Source organism: Lutjanus erythropterus, chromosome 10 (assembly GCF_056507025.1).
Source record: "Lutjanus erythropterus isolate fLutEry1 chromosome 10, fLutEry1.hap2, whole genome shotgun sequence".
Taxonomy (NCBI): Eukaryota; Metazoa; Chordata; class Actinopteri; order Lutjaniformes; family Lutjanidae; genus Lutjanus; species Lutjanus erythropterus.
Window position 1 is genome coordinate 4,635,293 of NC_139326.1, and position 21,234 is coordinate 4,656,526.

At 41.8% G+C, this 21,234-nt stretch overlaps 1 protein-coding gene across 1 annotated transcript; it reads left to right on the top strand.

Annotated features, from left to right (window-relative positions):
- The first annotated feature begins 238 nt into the window (after nt 1-238).
- Nucleotides 239-16,594, top strand: LOC146319852 (tRNA (32-2'-O)-methyltransferase regulator THADA). Its single transcript, XM_084727923.1, has 31 exons — nt 239-594; nt 686-866; nt 949-1,035; nt 1,126-1,153; nt 1,765-1,913; nt 1,996-2,118; nt 2,231-2,351; nt 2,640-2,785; nt 2,870-2,954; nt 3,087-3,226; nt 3,410-3,607; nt 3,691-4,405; nt 5,129-5,281; nt 5,700-5,809; nt 5,922-6,082; nt 6,175-6,344; nt 6,757-6,921; nt 7,001-7,152; nt 7,876-8,013; nt 8,448-8,552; nt 8,624-8,824; nt 8,914-9,064; nt 9,263-9,515; nt 9,980-10,216; nt 10,300-10,504; nt 12,771-12,959; nt 13,720-13,979; nt 14,070-14,219; nt 14,297-14,563; nt 15,217-15,419; nt 16,004-16,594. Exons 1-31 carry the CDS (start codon nt 473-475, stop codon nt 16,249-16,251), a joined length of 5,613 nt encoding a protein of 1,870 aa, XP_084584049.1. The 5' UTR covers nt 239-472; the 3' UTR covers nt 16,252-16,594.
- Nucleotides 16,595-21,234: the final 4,640 nt, after the last annotated feature.

Genomic DNA, 21,234 nt, shown 5'->3' on the forward strand with positions numbered 1-21,234 from the left:
TTAATTTAATTTTATTTTATTTTATTTTATTTTACTTTATTTTATTTTATTTTATTTTATTTTATTTTATTTTTTATGTAGATTTATTAATTAATTTATTTATTGTTTTATTTTATTTATTTTATTTTATTGCTTACTGAGAGTATGCATTAGTTAGAATGAAACAAACATCCAAATAGTATATGTGTGTATAATTATTATACTTATTATTGGATGAATAAAAATAAAGAGTTTTTATTATGATCTTTTTTTTTTTTTTACATTTGTCGCAGGATTGTACTGTTAGAGGAAAATATGTATATTTTAATTTGGGGGAACAGTACCACTAGGTGACAGCATGTTGCTGTAATTCTACCACGGCTACTCGGTTGAGAGCAGTAGAATTAGAGTTAAATCACGTGACCAGCCGTTGCAGCGTGCTGCCGATGTGTCTGACAGCAGCAGAAGTTTGTACGGTGGCGATAGTAAGATAATGTTGTCGTTGGAGGAGCTGATGACAAGCCTGCAGGACTGTGTGATCACTGAGGATCAAACAGCAGGACATGTCAGACAAACACTCAGACTGTTTACTGATAAACTGTCCGAATCATCCAGGTCGGTACCTGTCACCTCATCGTGTTTGGGAACAACACTGTATTTGTCACATCTTGAAACTATGACTGAATAATGATGCCTGCATGAACAGGAGCAGTGTGAAGAGATGTAAGGAGCGCTGTTTAGAGGAGGCCGTCCAGCTGCTGAGACAGATCCCAGAGGCACAGCTTCATGTGTTAGAGGAGAGCCTCCTCCTGCTCCTGGTCAGACTCCTCATCTCCATGCAACTGCAGATGGTCAACATCTCCACAGCCTGTCGGAAAGTGGACCAGGTCAGGTCTACAGCGTGTCTGATCACTGTGCAACACTTAATACAAGCTATAATCTCATTCAAACTTCATATTTTATTGACAGATGTTGCAACATTTGGCAAAGGTGGACCACCAGTTGGTTCATAGAGAAACTCATCACTGTTTACACTCCATAGTCCACACTGAGCAGGTACACAGCTCTCACTTCATATCTGACATACATGTTGCTTACATATTTGCATACAGGTCATGCAGATAACTCACTTTATCTTGTTTCCAGGTCTTGTCTTTTGAGGATGTGCAGAGAGGTCAGTGCTCGACAAAGATGATGTGTTTTTGGCTGCAGTGGATGATTATTTTCATTGTTGATTAATCTGTTAATCATTTTCTCAGTTAGTTCTAGTTCTAATCTAGGGCTGCAACTTCAATAAAATATCAGAAAATAGTGAAAATTAATAAATAAAAGCAGGAAATCTCCATATTTGAGAGGCTGAAAACAACATTTTGTGCCATTTTTGCAAGAAAATGACTTTAATAACTAATGAATTACCTAAGGTTTTTAATAGTTTAATTGTTTTGTAACACTTGGCAAATGGGCAAATGAGTTGCTAGATTTAATGGCATGACATGGTATGTTACTTGCCTTTTCTTGTCTTTCAAATGTCAGAATGTTTTGTTGAGCCCAAAATGACATTCAGATGTTCAGTTTCTTGTCATAGAGGAGTAAAAAAAAATATTCATATTTACATGGAATAAGAAAATTTTGACTTTATTTTCTTAAGAAATTATTAAAACTGATTAATCAGTTATCAGAATAGTTGGCAATTAATAGTTAAAAACTAATTGATTAATTGTTGCAGCTGCATGTGTTATTACAGGATGTCACTAATTTCAGATGTTATTTTTTATTATTTTTTAGCCTGTATGTTCCTGGAGGACAGCGCTGTTGGTCGTGAAGTGTGGCGAGAGTCGTATCCATCCCTGCTGAATAAAGTGTCGGAGTTATTCCCTGTTGTATTGCAAGAAGAATCTCTCAGAGATGGACCACTGTTTTACATCGCGGTCAAGGTACATGAAGGGGTGTGTCTGTTCATCACAGACTTATCAAGTGAGATCTTTCTTATGGACTCTGAAACTGTGATCTCTGCAGGTGTGTTTGCAAATATTCCAGCTGTTGTCCAGTGAAGTGGCTCCTCTGGTGTGGGACAAGGAGCACAGGGACCAAACAGTGGAGACGATCCTGCAGGCTCTCATGGACATCATACTTGGACAGGTTTGTAATGAAATATGAATTCAGTTCAGTTCATCCTCACTTATTCCAAAGATGGAGGTCTGCTCGGTTGTCACATTTGTTTTGACTCATCAGTGTGAGTTTTGTGTTGCAGTGCTGCAACAGGGACACCCGTCTTCTGGCGGGCACTGCTGTGGCCATGCTGATCAACACGGCACCAGAGAGCAGAGCTGCAGAAGCTGCTGCCTGGAGTCTCCTACAGGTCTCACACTCAGGTAGGTAAGATTATTACTGGGGAAAAGTCAGCTCCTTGATTACCTCAACATAGTTAAAAAAGGTTGCATCAGCCTTAATCGATCAATTATTAATAGAGGACGAAAGTTGCACCAACATCGGGTGTGACCAGAACATGTGATGAGTGGCTGGAGCAACTTGGATCTACTTCTGCAGCAAACCTTGTGTGATAGAAATTTAAGCTGAATCTTCTCTTTACTGCTGTTTATACTGCAGGTGTGACTGCTAGAGATTTGTAAACAGACTAACTGTTCCTTTCGATTCCTCAGAGCCCTGGACGCTGACTGTTGGTGCTCTCCAGGTCCAGTGCAGCCCCACACTGAAGGACAGAGTGGACCGGCTGGCTGTGAGCAGAGGACTCCTGACCTGCTGTCGACTTCACATCCTGCTCAGTTCGCACGTGGACGCAACAAAAGTAAATCTAATTTAAGCTCATGTCAATAACACTTCCCTTGCTTGCCTGCTCTCATGACAAAATCCCCAATTTCCTCCTTTTCAGATGTGTTTACTGCTGAAAGGTTTGTTTCCTCTGGTCTTTGCTTTGTGTGAAGAGAAGCTGGATTGTCACTACTTTGCCTTTGAAGGTGAGTCATGTACAGGTTGTTTATACATGTGCATATGCTTCTCCAAACTGGGGGCATGTCAGCCGCCATCTACTGTAGGTAAGTGATAACGTACCTCATACAACCCAGTCATCAAATGTGTTGTTGTTGCAGTATTGACACTGTGGCTGAAGAGAGTTAAAGAATGTCTGGCTGATATCTGGAAGATGACAGGCGTTCGCCTCCTGCCTGACAGCAGCAGCAGCCTGCAGCAGGAGCTCATTCACATCATCTGGACCAATGCAGAGAGCCCAGTGAGTCTGATTAACATCGTTATATTACTGCTATACAAGAACCTGGAAAAAACTTAAACAGCATTATTTGATTTAGTCTTTTTTATGCTAAAAAATGCTAATGCTAAAAATGATGCTGTGTGTTCAGCACCACCTGCAGCATCAGTCATACTCTGTGACATGTGTGTGTGTGTGTTTTGTCAGGTGGAGGGTGTGTCAGAGTTTGTGCGTTGTGCCTTCAGTCTGCTGCTGGACCTTTATCAGATGGACTGCGAGCAGTTTTGCGACACGAAGAAGCCTCTTTATTTTATTCTGCTCCAGAGAATCGTCAAGCTACCCTGGGAAGCCAAAGCCAAATATCAGCGCCTGTGTGCCCTGCTGCCGTACCTGGGCACCGACCTGGTGAGGATTAAAGGGTTATTACACTGTTAATAATCTTCTAATGTAGCCGAAAATGACTTATGCATGTTTCTTTAATCAATCAGGTGCTGGATCAATATGCTGAAATACCCAGTCATCTCCTGAAATGCTTATCGACCAATCACCTGTCACCATGTGGATCGGAGCTTTACAGGTGTTTGATTCAGCAGCAGAGGCGGGAGCTGTATGATGCGTCACGCACTGAGCAGGATCTGGCCAATCAGTGGGCGAGGCGTTGGCGGTCGGTCCTTCATGAGGCGCTGACCTCTGATGTGACTCTCCTGCAGAGCAACGCCTCCACACACTTATTACCCTGCACCTTTCAGGTCTTCCCCTCCACTGTGGATCACCTGCTGGCCTCTCTGGACCCCTTTGCCCCCGGCCACCTCCACGCCTGGGCCTGCGTCCTCAGCTCCTATCGGGCCACGACCGGAAACTCTCCCTGGGCTCTGCAGGGGAGCTCCACCTTCCAAACCCTCCAGCTCGCTCTGGGATCCGCGGATGACAAAGTCCGTCTCGCTGCTCTCAACCTCCTCTGCTGCAGCCCAAAGACCAAAGACACTCCGACCGCAGAGGAGATGTCAATAATGAAGGAGTTTATTCCACAGAACCTCAACTGTGAGTCGTCGCCTTTTCGCCAGCATCTTCAGGCCGCAGTGAAGAGGTTTCTGGTTCGTATCAGAGACGGCTGTTTGGCTCATGTCAGAGGACAGAAGGGCAAAAAGAAAGGAGACGCTGCCAAGTCTGAGAAGGCACAGGATCTCCTGGAGCAGGGGTTAGGTGAGATAACTGACAGCTTCTGTTTTACATTCTTGACAAAAGACTGTTAATATTGTGTATTATGTTTTTTTTTTTTAAAGGATCAGATTCTGCCACTAAATCTCCCTTTAAACTTTATATATCCACAGGGAACATTTTTGGGGAACTACGATAATTACAGTGACACACAATCCACTATTAATTCAAATCACCAATTATTCTGATTATTGATTGTTAGCTTTTTGAGTCATATTTAAGTAAAAAAAAAAGGTCAAAATTTTCTAATTTCAACTTTGCAGAATGTGAATATTTTCTGCTTCCTTTAATCTTCTGTGACAGTAAATGAATATCTGCAGGTCGTGGATGAGACAAGACATTTGAGGACGTCACCTTGGGCTTATTGTTATTATTGTTATTTTCCACCTTTTTTTGTCATTTTATGGAACAAGCAACTAATCAATTAATCTGCAAAGTAACTGATAGATTAACTGATAATGAAAATAATCGTTCGTTGCAGCTCTGTATTTGACAGAGTTGGCAGTTCAGAGTGTCACTATACTACACACCTGAGGCGTCTGATAAAAAGAAATGTGTAAAATGCTGTAGGATTATTTCAGGAATGTTTCCATTCACAGGATGAGTATCAAGTGAAGTTGAGAAATTGTTAATGCTTTGTAAAGTTCTGTCTTTTTTCAGGAAACTGTCCGTTTTCTGATCTTCAAAACTTTTTTGTACATCATGTAGGGTTTGTGGAATGGCTGGGTCAACTTCCATACAGCAATCTGGCCCCAGGACACAGTTATCAGAGAAAAAAGACTGCACTGCTGCTGCTGTCTGCAGTGCTGGAGACCTGCACTGACACCTGGAGCCCAGACAAGAAGAAGGGACAACCTCCAGGTCAGTTTGGAAAACTAGTGATTGGAAAATGTTGGCTTTACTGCTTTACTGCAGTACAAATTAAAAATACAGGCTCTGAAATGTACTCAAAGTATAAAATAAAAAAAATGTCATAGTTTTCATGTGTAGCTAGAATAAGGAATAGTTCACTCAGAATGCATGATGTTGTAGTTGTATCACCCTTTAGTCTGTGGGCAAGTATTGATCACAGATTCTGCCCCTCGTCTGTGTTAATTTCAGGATCATTACTCCCAGAAATCAACCAGCAGAAGTTAAGAGACGATGTGAAAACACTACTGACCCATTTTTGTGTGAACATTACATCACTGTGTGCCAGTAATTCTTTCTGTTGGTTATTTCTGTCAAATATTTTACATCGTTTTATATTTTCTCTTGGCCTTAATTTTTTTTTTGCCAGCGAATATCGGGTGTCTCATTAACTGCGCCAGACAAAGAGGACAGTGGGATTTCGTCTGTAGGACAAAACAGCTGGTTCTTATCAGCTGTTTAGAAGATTCTACAAATGAGGTAGAGCTCCTTAACTTGCCTCACATTTATTTTGAATAGTTCAAATTGAAGCTGAAGATAGAATATTTTAGAAAATAAATGAATAATATATATATATATATTAATGTTACAGATTCGGGAGCTCTCAGCTGAGTTGTTGTTGAGATTTTTCCCACCCAGTTTTCCAGATGATGTCGCTGCAGTGCTGCTGACACGATCCAAGCAGCTTCTGTGCAGCCCTCGGGTGCAGGAGGCTCAGATGGGAGCACTGATGAGAAAAGTCCTCCTTCAGAAGTAAGCCCTGCCTCCGACACACCCTCGTCCAGAATCACGTCCGCTTTAGATGCAAAGGATAAGTGTTTATCAGTTGTTTTTCTAACCTGTAGATCAAAAGAGCAGCCCGAGGACTGCAGGCTGAGCAGTAACATTACTGTCAGCGGTGGAAGTCACCCCAACGCCTCCTCTATGGTCAGATTCCTGGTGAAGGAGCTGGAGGAGCACTACCTGACAGCTAAGGCTGACATGATGCTCGCTGCCAGAACAAGGCCTATACATGGTAACACTTAAGATCTACAAACACTGACATCTACTGTAAATTTACCATTTTGCCATTTATTTATTTATTCTCTGGGACTGTGCACATTGATCAGCATCACTGTAAATGTGCCAGTGTTAGCCAAAAGGCAACTGTTGTCATGTTAAACTGGCCATTAAAAGACACAACATACAAGGTTAGAGCCAAAGAAGGCATAACATGAACAGGATAAAAACCTGAACAGAGTAGGTTAGTTACATGCAAAGAACATGCAACAGGCATACAATTGATACAAAACAGTTTTAAGCAGACAAACAACACTGCACACATCATAAAATCACACAGCACAAGCAATTAAAACAAGACAAAAATGACATTTAGATGCAGAGAAAGATGTTCATTTCTTTAAATCCTGTCATGCATTATGTTGCAGGTGTTCTGAGCGCCCTTCAGAGGTGTTTGCTCGAGGCACCCAGCAGCGTCTGTGACGCACTCGACCACAGTCTGACCGCTGAGGTGCTAAACCTGCTGGAGAAAATCTCTCTGCTGCTGCTGGGGGTTCTGTACGGAGACCTGGACGCCTGCACCACTGAAAAGGGTAATGGAGGAATCTGCAGAAACTGTACTGATTTTGGGATGAAGATTAAGATTAATTATGTAAAACCTTTCTCTTGTAGATGCCCCTCCTTCTTTTTGTGATATGGGAAACGCCATCAGCTCCCTGATAGCCCAGGCGTCTGGAGGAGGAGGCCAAGGGGACGGAGAGGAGTGTGTCCTGCTGTCCGAAGAGCACAGCCTCGTTCTCACCTGCTGCTGGGTCTCCCTCAAGGTAAAGGCCAGGTGCACCGTTAAAGGGATAGTCCGGGTTTTTTGAAGTGAAGTTGTATGACGTACTTACCAGCAGTAGATGGAGGTTGATACGCTCACAGGTTGGAGAAGCAGCAGGAATACCAGCATGGATGCTAAACAATGAACTGCTGTGGACAGGGTCGGCAGGAAAATATATGTTAGCCTCCTAAAAATCAGTATCAATGAAAGTGTTCGCCATATTTAGAATATTTTCACTGCTTTACTTTACCGTCAGACAGCCTTTTATGATGGGAAACTGCCTTTATATCAGCCAAAAATAAATCTCTCTCCAAAGCAACCAGAAACCAAAAACGGTAATTTGACCTCACCGGAGTCGATGTCCTACAGCTGCCTGTAATCACAAACTATAAATAGAAAAGCAGAAGAAATAAAAAGTAAAATAAAACATTTAAACCAACAAAAAGAGCAAACAATACAAGAGAAAAAAAGACAGAAAAAGAGGGAGGAGATAAAGGGAACAAGCACCACCTGTTTATAGCACGTCACATTCTTTGATTTCTTATAGATGATGATGTAGGAAAATTATTATTTAGACCCAAAAATTATATAATTATATATAATAACAGGGTTCAGTGGTATTAAAGTATTGTATGTTCAACAAGAACCCCGACTCTGTAGCTCAGCATATTTTCTTTGTCTGTGTTTTTTCTAGATATAACTTTCTTTCACATTTTCATATCAGGAAATAGGAATATTTTTAGGTTCCCTGGTGGAGAAAATTCTCACAGAATCCAAACCCAGCAAGTGTCTTCTAACAAAAGAAGATCTGATGAGAGCATCGAAAGTATTCAAGAATATTCTTCTCAAATGCCGCCACTGGGTAAGTTCCATTTAGAGGCATTAAGTCTGAATCAGAGTTATTATAGTTTTGTAATTTTCATCAGTTTTTATTTTTGAAAAGTAAAAAAAATATGTCATATTTTCCACTTTTTTAGTCTCATAATTATGACTTATCATGGGGATGTTTTTCTTTTCACTGGCAGAAATGGGCTTCTGTAATTTCTATTGTAATATGGAGCGATATTTATCAGATTTAAGAAGATTTGAATGGGTATTATAATACAAACACGACAGTTTGTCATGTAGACGTCCTAGTCTCAATAAACATATGTATTGAAACTGAAAAAGACTAAACTTTAAGACATTTTCTGTGTTTTGTTTCAGTTAGTTTTCTAAAGTCTAGTTATGAATTTTTAGTTAAGTTTTAGTGAATCTCTCATGTTCTTTTCTGAACATCATCTTTCTCTCCACCAGGGGGCAGTAGAGGGATGTTGTCTAGGCTTCACCAAGTTCTGTGCCTCTCTGTTGAGCAGAAGTGATGCAGAGCTCAGGGACGTCCCGGCCCACATGCTGAAACAAGTGAGTACTGAAACATACTTTTTTATTAATAAATGGAGAGGCTGGATGTTGACAGATGTGTCTCTTTTTAGGGATTGGAGGTGGTGCAGTCTCCACGTTCCACATCTGTGACCCGGCGGGCTGCAGGGTTGCCGATGCTCATCCTGTGTGTCGTCTCAGCGGAGGAGGCCAGCAAAGCAAGACCACTATTAGCCCACAGTATGCAAACCTTACTGGAGACAGCCAGAGCCCCTCTGCCTGAGAACTGGGACCAAACTCTGGACCTGCCACAGGTTTGTGGACACAGAAACAAGAGGGAAGACGTTGGTCTCATTAACCACAAAGACAAGGTGTACTCATGTGACTGTCCTTTCCCTTCCAGGTGTGTGCAGTTCACACTCTGCAGGCCCTGGTGCGTGGCTCGGGTCTGGGAGTTGCTGTCCTTCAGTTTGCTCCTGCTGTAGCCATCCTGTCCCTCACTCTGCTCAGTTCTCCCTGCTGGGCCATGAGGAACGCTGCTCTGCAACTCTACAGTAAGACAAAGGCACATTTAGAGTTTCTTCAGTATTTCAACTTGTTGTATCTTTAACTTTTAGCAGCACAGAGCTAAGATTTATTAGTTAGCTAGTTAGAAACAGTGTAGTATTTTGTCAGCGTTCAAGCCAAATGCCGCTTGATTTCATTTGGATCTTAATACCACCGATACTACAGAAATTAAAATGTGTTTCCAGGTTCTCTGTGCTCGCGAATGCTCGGTCAGCGACCAGGCAGTGAAGACGGTGGTCCCAGCCAGCGTGGCATGTCCCCCCTCGCCTTCTTCTTCCACTACCCTGCGCTTCAGCCCTTCCTCTTGGGCGAACTAAGAGGGGCAGCACAAGACCTCCAGGGTCCATCTAACGAGGCCAAGCTACACCTCCAACCCTCGCTCTACCCCGTCCTCACCCTGTTAGCCCAACTCCAGCCTGGTGTCCAAGACTCAACAGAGTGAATACTGTTTAATTATCACAAGATGCTACACTTTTTTGTATGGATAAAACAAGATCAAACCTGTTAATTAGTGGGATTTAGAGGTGCTGGCAGGCAGAACCAGGAACCAGGTTAGCAGTTCCTTTTTGTTTCTAGTCTTTATGCTAAGCTAAGTTCCAGCTGCAGGCAAAAGCTTCATATTGAACAGACAGACAAGAAAGTGGGTCTGCCATCATTCTAATAGACTCACCTAAATCCCGCAAATTTTGAAACCTTGGTCAACGTTCTCCTTTCCTGTTTCACAGGACTTAGGAAAGTTCAGTTCTTAGCAAAAATGCAAAATGTTGAACTATTCCTTTAACAGGTTAACATTTTGTATTATAGTCACACAAAGCAGTGGTGAAGACTTAATGTTTATGAATCTTCAAGCTGATTATTATTTGACCAAGTGAATGTCTTCTCTGGTTTTCCTCCTCTTCCAGAACTTTGTCAGACTTCCTGCCTCCTTTACTGCAGCTGTCTGCCAGTCCTATTTACAGTGTGAGAGTGATGGCCTCCAAGGCTTTGGTTGCCATGACTCCCCCCTCAGAGTACATGAGCATCCTCATCAAACTGACGGCTCAGCTGCCCAGCGCACAGGAGCGCTGCTGTCACAACCGCCTCCACGGACAGCTGCTGCAGATCAAAGCTGTTTTGGAGAGAGCTCTCTGCGCCGTCAGGTGAGACTTAAAAGAGGCTCTTTATTCATTCATCAGACGCTGACTGTCAGGCTTTTGAAAACCCGTGGTGCTTCTATTCCCAGTGCCCCTCCAGCTGACCTGTGTGAAGTGCTGAGCAGGGTGGAAGCCTCGCTGTGGCTGGTGACCGAAGCTCAACGCTGCCCCCTAGTGAGAGCAGCCTACCTCGGCGTGGCCGACTCACTGAGAGGGTTCTGCTGTGAGACCTACCTGTCGCAGCTCAGTGACACACTCGTACATGACCTTCAAACACCTCAACAGCAGCTTCAGGTGTGTGACTGATTTTTATTCATTGATAGTATAGAAAAACAAAAATGGGAAACGTGGGGAGAGTTGACACAAGGCAAAAGTCTCTGGCCCAGAATCGAATCAGGAACATGCATTTACACTGAATCAGAATCAGAAATACTTAATTAATCCCAGGGTGTCAGTGGGTTATGTTACAGGTGTTCCTGCTCAAGTAAAGAAGTATATATATATGCATTATAGAGAAATTATAAAAAATAGAAAATTACAATGTAAAAGTATGTGCATGATACTATAATGTATAAAAAATTATGATACAGCAGAAATAAGAATTATGTAAACATATGTCTTATACTACAATAAAATATCAATATATATAAAGAGAAAGTAAAATAACAAAATAAAAATATGTACAAATATGTGCATTATACTACAACAACAACATGTCAGTTTGTGTCTTTCAGACCCTGAGAATCTGTTCTCAATAAGCCTTTTACTATGCATGCATGAACACAACATTTTCTGACCGAGTTTATGCAGTTTAGGTTTTTCCACATGAGATATTTCTGTCTGTGTGTTCTTGTATCTATTCTTCTTACTGTTATGATGTCACATATTTCTCAGAAGACATTTTGTGGCTGTTATAAATTGTGATCAAACTAAACTTTTTTTTTGTGAACCTCAACTTTCATCATATTTTAGTTTGTTTTTAGTTAACTAAATCAAAATCTGCAGTAAATTTAGTTTAAGTTTAGTTAATATGCAGTGATACTTTATATGTCTAACATTAAGTACAGTATGTGTTCTTATTTGTTTCAAGCTGATGAAATTGAAACTTTTACACTTATTATTTTTAGTGTGCCGAGCAATCTTTTAATTTAATCTAAGAATAGAAAATCTGGTTCATATACTTCTTTAATCAGGACAGGATGTTTTAGTTTTTGTCATTATAAATTAGTTTTTAAACAGTTTTTGTCAGTGAAACAATGTTGATGATGATGCAAATTATTTGTCAGTGATATTAACACTGAATTGTTGTTTATTTAGTCAAGAATATTCCTGTTACACAGAAATGCTTAAGATCTTAAATTCCCTAAAAGCTTGGCTCACAATCTTAACAATTTCTCAAGAAAAGGATTTCCTTAAGTGGGGTGTGCCAGCTGCCTCCTGAGGGTGCATGAGAGGGAAATATAGTAGTGGTGTAATGTTGGTGTTCTTATGATTACCACTAGGTTACTGGGTTTACTTATGCATCACTCTCTCTGTGTGTCTTCAGTCAGTGAGAGATCCTACTGTATCCGTCTCTCAGCCAATACGTGTGTCGCTCTCTTTGTTCCTCAGGTGGTAGATCACGTTTACGTTTGTTGCACACGTTTCAATTGGTTATGCTGCTTTTCTGAAAGTGTGGGAGACTGAGAGTGCATCAGCATAGTTGGGATGTAGAAGGGGGTCTAAAAAGTTCGGGAACTACTGCTGTAAAACATTGAATATTCATGGCTAAAAAAAAGTAGCATCAAAGTGATGCAGAACTTATTCCAAAAAAACACAAATTTAAAAAGTTAGTTAAAAAAAATCTGAGAACCTTCTTGTGTTAGTGAGATACAGCAACGTCTCAGAATTGTGCTGGAGGGATTGTAGGAAGATGGGAGACCATACCCACATTTTCTGGGATTGTCCCAAATTATACCAATATTTGAGACATCCAGGTGGAGATTCACGCAAATCTTGGGGATAAACCTGCCCCTAGAGCCTGCATTCTTTATTTTGAGAAAGACTCCAGAGGATGTGAAAAAAAAAAAAGAAGAAGCTAAATCTACTTGGGGTGTTGCTGCTGAAAACCGCCGACTGTACAACAATGGTGGGAAAGCTTAAAAAGTGTCTCTTTGAAGGAAAGTATAACAGCCAAGGTCCAACTAAGGACGGATGCCTTCAACATGAAATGGACAACAGTAATATTACAGCTACCGAGGCTCCCGATGATCCCAGTGGAGGAGAGGTGTTAGACTGGCACAGTCTGGGCTCATGTCTCCAGATGTGACTGTGAGTGTGTATTTGTCCATGTCCTCTCTTCCGCCTTTTCCTTTTTTTTCTTTTCCTCTTTAATTCCCAGAGTTTACAGTTAAATCTATGCCTGATTATGTATCAGCTTAGATGAGGCTAACACCTGTGTCTGTGATACCTTTACAAATAAAGGTTAGGTGCAAAACAAAAAACAAAAAACAACCCACTGTGACCCTTCAAGGCCTCTGTACAAAACATCACTAATGCTTTATCGATGTTATCTCCACAGGTCGGTCTGTCATCCTTCCATCGACAAGCGATCCACTTCCTATGTGCAGATATAACACGGGGACATCAAATCTGGGACACCCTCTCTGCACTGAGCCCTGATCTGAGGCTCTCGCTGGTCACGTGGGCGGTGGATGGGTGGAGTCCACAGCAGAGCAGCCTGGGAGCGGCCATCCAGAGGGCGTTGCAGGTGAGACGCGATCCGCTCTCCAGACTGCAGCACAGAGAAAAGAACATTTCCAAAAAACCTGTCCAACAGCTTCGAGTCTAGCGACCTTCTTCGAGCACAAAGAGAGGAAACAGGGGAGGCACAGATAGGCTTAAATATAATGTTAACTCAGGCTGAAATCTGTCTGACACAAGGAAGGGCGTGTCTACAAGCTATTCTGTTCTGTAATCAAGGAGACTTAAGTACAGCCGAGCTGAGGATGTCTGTCCTTTTATTATTTTCTGTTCATGTAGGTCATGTAGATAAACTCTCCAGCATGTTGCACTATGTCTGGACCACCCAGTTTTACCTTCCTATGAACATCCTGTTAGAAGTTTAATTGACTCTCTTTTAAATAAGCTTGATAAGATATGACACTGCGACTACTGTTCATGCACACCAGCCAGTTATTTTACAGCACGTCTTTGTACTTATTACATCATTCAGTTGGATTAGATCAGTGGTTCCCAAACTGAGGAGAAATAAAGCTGAATGAATATAATCTATGGAGGGGAAATAAACAAATAAGAGTTTTTCCTGATTCTGTTCTAGTAACTTTTTTGGCTTCTGAAGGGGGGGGCATGCCAGAAAAAGTTTGGGAACCACTGGATTGGTGTCTGATTTAGTTTTACTTTAATAATGGTAAACCTAAAGTTATTTTCAGAGCAGCAACAATTAATCAGTTAGTTGATCATTTGACACAAGTAGAGTAAAAGACTGTACTGATGCTCTGTGTCTCTAGTCCAACCTGAGGGAGGCGTTGTTGAGCCACAGTGTGGAGTACCGCAGGACATTCCTGGCAGCCCTGGCAGCAGTGATGGCCGGAGGTGGTTCTACTTTACCCCACCGTCTTCCTCAGTCGGCCTCACTGGAGGAGACAGTTCTGTCTGAGTGTCTGGATTTGTTGCTCGGGGACCTCGAGGAGCAGCGAGGGGGGCCGGAGTTTCTGTCCCAGGCTCTGTTTGCTGCCAGTCTGCTGCTCTCCCAGCAGTCAGACTACAGGTTTGATATGTTTTCACCTCAGTATAGAGTCACATAATGGAACACTTCCACCTGCAGCTCTGACTTTCCGCTTATGTTTTTGCATATCAGTCTGAAGACGTCCATGTTCCAGCGCTGGTGTAGCGTCTTGGAGTGCCAGCGGTCCCCAGACACCCCTGAAGTGCTCAGGATGGCGTGTGCTGAAGCTCTGTGTGTGGCTGCAGTTCCACTAATGAGCCAGAGACCCGCCATCATGAGCAGGTATAAAGGAAGTCAAATCAATCAGATGAAACACTCTGAGGAGCAGAAATTAAACAGGTTGACTCTTCCTGGTTTAGGTTGATCAGCACAGGCCTGTACCTGCTGCAGGACCAGAGCCAGCAGGTGAGGATTAAAGCGGCCCGTTTCACCTCCCTGCTGCACCACGCCAGACGAGGAGACAGTCAGGGGAACGTCTACCTGATGCAGGTCAACCAGGCTCTGCCACTCCTGATGGATCTCCTCCTGGAGGAATGCTGGGATACTCCCGGCACACTGGAGGTGCTGCTGAGTAACCTGCCTCAGTCTGACCTCAGATCTGTGCTGAGAGAGGCCTCAGAGACCGGGTAGGGTACCTCACTGAAACAGTACAGTCATACCTACATAGAAACCTTGATTGTGTGTTGCTTAAAGGTCCGTTCCACTCAAAAGTTCTTATGTTTGTCACCTAAAATGTCTGAACTTGACTATACTGACTAGTTTGTGCACTTGCCTAAAATCTGAGATTCAAGTGAATTGGACAACCCAAAGACATAACACCAGCATAAAAGAAAGATTTTTCAAAAATTGTGAATCACAGAGGTCCTTTAGCTTACAGTCATGACTCTGCACGAGAAAATTAGGCCAATGTGTCCAGCTGTATAAGAGATTAGCTTTGGACGAGCTCCAGGTCTGTTGGCCACACACACACACACACACACACACACACACACACACACACACACTCACACTCACACACACACACACACACACACTCTGGGTCTGACTGAGGCTCAGAAATGTATGGTTGAATGTGTCTGATGTTTCTCTTAACACTAGCCATCTTGATGCGCACGGCTCTCTCACTGGTCAGCTCAGTGCAAGCAGTGGTGCTGGTCAGGGTTTTTAATTGAGGGAGAAAGGACGTGGCGAACCATGTTGAACAAAACATTAATTATAGAGTATTTAAAACATGTCTGGAGGGGAAGTTTTAGTATTTTGCATGCTGTCTTTTTTGCAGGTGTTCCAGTCTGTATGAGCAGGATGAAGCCAACGTGTTTGCGGAGCCCGCTGTGATGTCTGCACACGTGCTGCCGTACCTGCTGCAGATGGCAGATAAACACTCTGAATGCTCTGGTCTGGCTCAGAGACTTAAAGCATGGGCAGAGGAGAGCGCTGCACAGGTGCTCGACAGCCTCACAGTCTGCAAAGAGCTCCAGCCAGGTACAACAACATCAGCTAGTCAGTCTAAATATATAAGTGTGTTTGATGAAGTCGTGTGATATCAGTGTTAATGTGAACAGCAGATAGGCACAGACTTTGGACTAAAATGCAGTTTAGTTTGTCATATTTTAGTCATCCGAATAATTTTAACTTTAGTGTTTTAGTCGACTAAATCTACTGTAGAGTTCCATGAATTTCGGGATGAATCATCTGCATCGTCACCTCATCTTTGTAGTGTTTTTAGCAGTAATTGTCACTCAATGTGGTTTACAAAAGCTTTTGTTTTCTTTGACATCAAATTCATCCACGTCCACTCTTCTCTTTCTCCAAAACATTGACATCTGTGTACAGTTTAGACATGCAACAAGTGCATGTTATAGTCGACTTCCCAGTTAGATCTGTGCTGTTCTATTGTGTGCATCTAACCTCCCTGCCACACAAAGCGGACCTCTTCCCAACTCGTCTCTCCCTAACATTTTCATCTTGATTTTATTTTTATTTCACTATCGTCTCATTTTGAAAAAAGGCTGTAAAATATGATAAAATTGTTTGTGTCACAGTGTGATTATTTATTCTCTGTCCAGCTGAGACTTTGACCCCGGCCTGGCTGGCTCTCCTCATGGACCCCCGTCTCCACGTCACCTTGTGTGGCCTGCTCACCAGGGCTGCCTTTCTCCTCCGGCTGTTGAAAACATCCAACGATGTGCGACACCTTTGTGATCCTACATCTCTGCGTGCAAGTTTACAGGAGGTTTGCGGTCTCCTCAGTCAGAGCGGTGTCCACTTTCCCTCCGCTTTAACAGCTGCCGTGTCTGGAGAGCTGCCAGCATGACGGATCGGACGCTCAATGAGCACGAAGCCCGGGATGAAATTACCTGTGGATATTTCAGGAATGCTTATACCATCTGAATGTCCAGCGTCAGTCCTGAATGGGAGCTGCATCTGCTGATGCTGCAGTACAGCAGCACTTGGCAGGCTGATGGAGTTATGTAAGAGTTCAGTGGCTTCAGTCTGTTGTGTCCATCACCATATAACCTGTTCAGAGAAGAGACTCACTCTGCATTAATGTAGCAAAATGTCTGTTCCTCGTGAGGCCTGTTTTTGCTGGAATGTTTTGCAGTTTTTATAAAACATCTTTACTCATTTTTAGAATAAAGTTCTTTTATGCAGCAGCATTGGGGGTTGGTGTGTCAGAAACGTACAGAACAATTCAGAGTAACATCAGACTGTAACTGTGATAATTTGTTATTAATATTAGTCCCAGATTCTGAGGATGATATGAAGCACAGTGTCCTGGCTTCTTATAAGACACATGAACCAGTGCTCAAAGGTGAAAGGGATGTTAACGTCTTCTCAGCAGATCAGATTGTAATTAAGCTGCAGGACCATACAAACACATTTTTTAGATTTTTTTTTTTTTATCACAGATTCCTCCCACCTACACTCTCTGTCATCTGGTTTAAAACAGGAAGGATGACATCAGCAAACCGTTATTTATGATGGGCTGATCAGTGCAATAAACAAGTGAAAACACATTAATGATGCTCTTACATATTTTATTTTCATCCTAATATTTTTCACTGATTCATACGTCGTTCATATGATCTATTACAGGACTATATCGGTTAATATTCAGGACAAACAGGACAGGATTTGGGACAGTTGGGACGGGATGTCTGGTCACACTCAGGTCTGTCTTTATGATTACCTTAAACAATATGCTCATTCTCACTCCCAGAGCTCCAGTTTGTTTGTCAAGTCTCATCAGCGGCAGTATCAGGCTGCAGACTGATGCAGTGATGTAATGCAGCAGCAGCAGCATCGAGAGAAATCATCTGTTTGGTGCCCAGCGGGGGAATATAGTGTACGGTTTAATGCTCCATTAGAGGGCTTCTGCCTGGATAAGTGTCCATTTTCCAACCACATGAGGGCTGAGGATGATTGACTGGATCTGATAGAGAGCCATCAGTTGCTCCGCAACGGACCACACACTCGAGCAGTCTTACATCATCACACAGGCCTCTGCCGTTGTTTGAGATGGGCGGCTCTCAGCAGAAGACAAACACTGACATGAAAGAGTTTGTACATGCTATAGTTGACCTCATTAGGCTGTTAATTAAATGTTCGTGGAGGTTTTGATTGTTGTACTTTTGATATGGTGCTGTTAGAGGTGATTAAATTCTCAGGATCTAAACAACTAAGTTATCAGATCCTTAAAAACTTTCAAATAGTCCTTTATTGTTAGGCCTTAGAATAGGTATAAAAATTAAATGATGAAGTTATTGTTACTTCTATAGAGTTGCATTAACTTCAGTCTCGCTTTTACTTGTGTTTTGGGGGGAAAAATGTATTGCAAAGGCTGTATCAACAAAATAAAACTAACATGGACCTACTCTGCGCAGAAGTTAAGTCCTGCAACTCCTGTGCAATGAAGACATTGGTGAGGAGTATCTTTCATTTAACATCGCTGAAACTTTACTTTTTGCCAGAACTGACATGAAATAAGTCTCAGATTTCATTTATAATGGTGTTAAAAGTCTTGAAACATGCAGAAACCTTGATCAAACCAACAGATTCATGTTTTTTACTTTATGTCTCATGCACATCTACAACGTTTCTATTGTTTATGCATGAAGCATTGTGCTTGTGAGCATCCAGAATATGCAACAGCTTGTATTAATGATTCATACATTAAGATTATGCAATATATTTCCCTACGACTCATTCCAACATGAACACCTGGTGTGTGGAGCTCTGAGATTAACACGCGCCTCAGAGGAAGCTACAGGTGGTGGCTTTCATGTTCATGACGTACTCTGTGGCAGAACGTGACGCACACACCAAGGCAATGCTGGATAATGAAAGTTATGGGCAAAACTGACATCAAAATTTTGGGAAAAACCTTGAACTGTCATATCAAGAATTCTCACAAAGTTTGAACTGTGCCCGTCTGACACCTATAGTATGCAATTATTGATCAAAAACAAACCCATATGTTTTAGTTTTACAAGTCATTTAAGACAAAGCTTCACAGCACAGACTCTTTACAGTACAAACAGGGGTTGAACTTTGCTCTACTTCAAGATGAAAGCAAGAAAAACACGTGGCAGCTTGTCAAAATGCCTGAAAACAGGCTTTATTTTAATGAAAAGACATAGCTGTTTGACTTTTTATCCATCCAGCAGAGTAATGTGTGCAATATTCTGTCTTCTGCCCTCTGCCTCGACCTTGAAAACCGTCTGAGAAGCGAATTTACAAGCAAGGTTGGAGGTTTCCTGAAGGCAACATGTGTATAAAACTGAAAAATGACCATCTGGCTTATTAAAAGCCTTTGCTATTGTTACTGAGAGGGCAGAGTCTCTCAGTGAGCCTGTGTCCTCCTGGTAATGAAATGATTAACTATGGCAACAGGGAACAAGGCCAAGAAGGTAGATCCACTGTTATTGGATGTGTATGTGTGTGTACATGCATGCAGATGTGTGTGTGTGTGTGTGTGTGTGTGTGTGTGTGTGTGTGTGTGTGTGTGTGTGTGTGTGTGTGTGTGTGTGTGTGTGTGTGTGCGCAGCACTGGGAGTATTTTTCCACTGAAGTAGCCAGTGGATCCATCTGAGTTCCTCAGGTTCAAAAATGTCAAATGTTTTCAGTCTACCAGTGAAACAACAGTGACAATCTTATATGAAATTGTTGTAGAAAGATTTCATTGTACATTTTGATATTTTTTAAAAAATATCTCTTGAGTACAATAAAGGGAACTGTTCAGGATGTTATTCTGCAGCAGCATTATTTTTCATACAGTCAATGCTACTTTCATTTTCTAAAGGTTTTTGCAAAGCTTGAAATCCCCCAGAATGCCACTGCATTACTCTCCCTACAAGTATTGCTCACTTTAAGTAATGGACTAGCAAAATGCAGGTTTGGTCTTTTTGGCATATTTTTAATGATGGCACAGAGTTTCAGTATTTTGAATGTATAAAACCTCAACCACATCACAGATGGAGCTGCGACCATCAGTCAAGTGAATAGTTGCCAACTATTTTCAGAATTTATTAATTGTCGCAGTCATTTTTCAAGCAAAAATGTCAAATATTTGCTGGTTCCAGCTTCTTAAATGTGAAGATTTGCTGCTTTTCTTTGTCATTTATGATATTAAAGAAGAGTCTTTGGGTTTTGGACGGGTGGTTGAACAAAGGAGCCCATTTGAAGATTAGTGATGAGCATTTTTTCATTTGTTTGACATTTTATAGACACGATTAATCAATAATGCAAAAAATCACTAGTTGCTGGTGCTTCCACTCCTGATAAAAAAAAAGTTACCAATTAAATTGGTGAAATGACACCCAACTCTGGACTTCACTGAAATAATTTAACTTCAGCTCAGGATTTGGAAAGGTTTTGAAAAGTTCTGCTCTCTGTCTTTGCGGGACAGTGCAGATATTAGCTGGCTCATCCCTTTAAAGCTGTAGTTTCACCCAGTGCATTCTGGGTTTCTCATGCCCCCTGTAACCCTGATTGGACAGAGAGTGATGGAGAGTGCTGGACAGATGCTGTGTGTTTACTCTAGTAATTGCCTGAAAACTGGGTGAGCATCTGTTTGAAAAGTGGCTTAGTGCACATTGACTGACTCAGGCGTTTGGCTGCCCTCTTTACCAGTCAGCCAACAATGACACAGTCAGTCAGGGCCTCTCTGCGCTCTTCAGTAAACAGCTCTCTGTGCACGGGCAGATAGAGGCAAATACTATTGGCAGCTGTCCTTTATTTCTGTGTGGAGTCGTCTTGTGACCAGTGGAAAAACAGGCCTCATGGGGTGGAAGCCTGGGGAGCAGCAGGAAGAGAAGGTTTGGACTGATGCACCAAGCACTCAGAGCCAGATAAGATGGAAATGAAAACAGATCAGCTATTTATAGGAAATCACAGACAATGTAATAACCGTGGAAAAGAAAAAGTAGGATCAAATCTGAGGCTGGAGGATAGAAGCAAACATCTGAGTTCTTTACAGTTTTTAGCATTAATATCTTTATGATTTTAATGTTAATGTCTGGGTTCTTGAGGATTTTTAGTAATGATATCTGGATTTTGGAACTTTGATATTTGGGTTCCTTAAGTTCTTTAACACTAATATGTGGTTTCTGACAATTTTAAGGTTTATGTGGTTTCTTTACTATTTTTAGCATCAATATCTGAGTTCTTTATGATTTCCACCGCTCATATCTGGGTTTCTTCTTTATGGTTTTTTGCATTGACATCAGGGTTCCTTAGCATAAAGTGCTCCTAAACATTTTTAGCACTGATATCTGCATTCTTTAAGATTGTTATTGATAGTTCTTAACCCTTTTTAAGCATTGAAATCTGGGTTCTTTTCAAATTTTAGTATTGATATCTGGGTTCCTTACCATTTGTAGCATTGATATTAATTGGTTTCTTTCTGATTTTTAGCACTGATATCTGAGTTCTTGACACATTTTAGTGATGATATCTGTTTGTTTTCTCTGACAGTTTTTAGCATAAACCACAGAAACTGTGAAAAGAAAAAAGAAAAAGAATGGAAAAGAAAAAGTAGGCTAAAGTTTGTGGATGGATTACAGAAGTAAGTGTTTGCAGCTTGAATAAAAATGTGAATGAACTCTTTGACTGTTCTGATGATGTGTTTCTCCAAAAAGCCAGCCTGTTTTTCAGCTCCTTCTCCTCTGTGTGTGTGTGTGTGTGTACATGGTGAGGCTTTAGGACCTTGAGGTTTGTGCTGCAAAGGGCAGCTCCTCCACCTCCTCCTCCTCCTCCTCATCCTCCTCCTCCTCCTCCTACTCCTCCCACTGAAGGC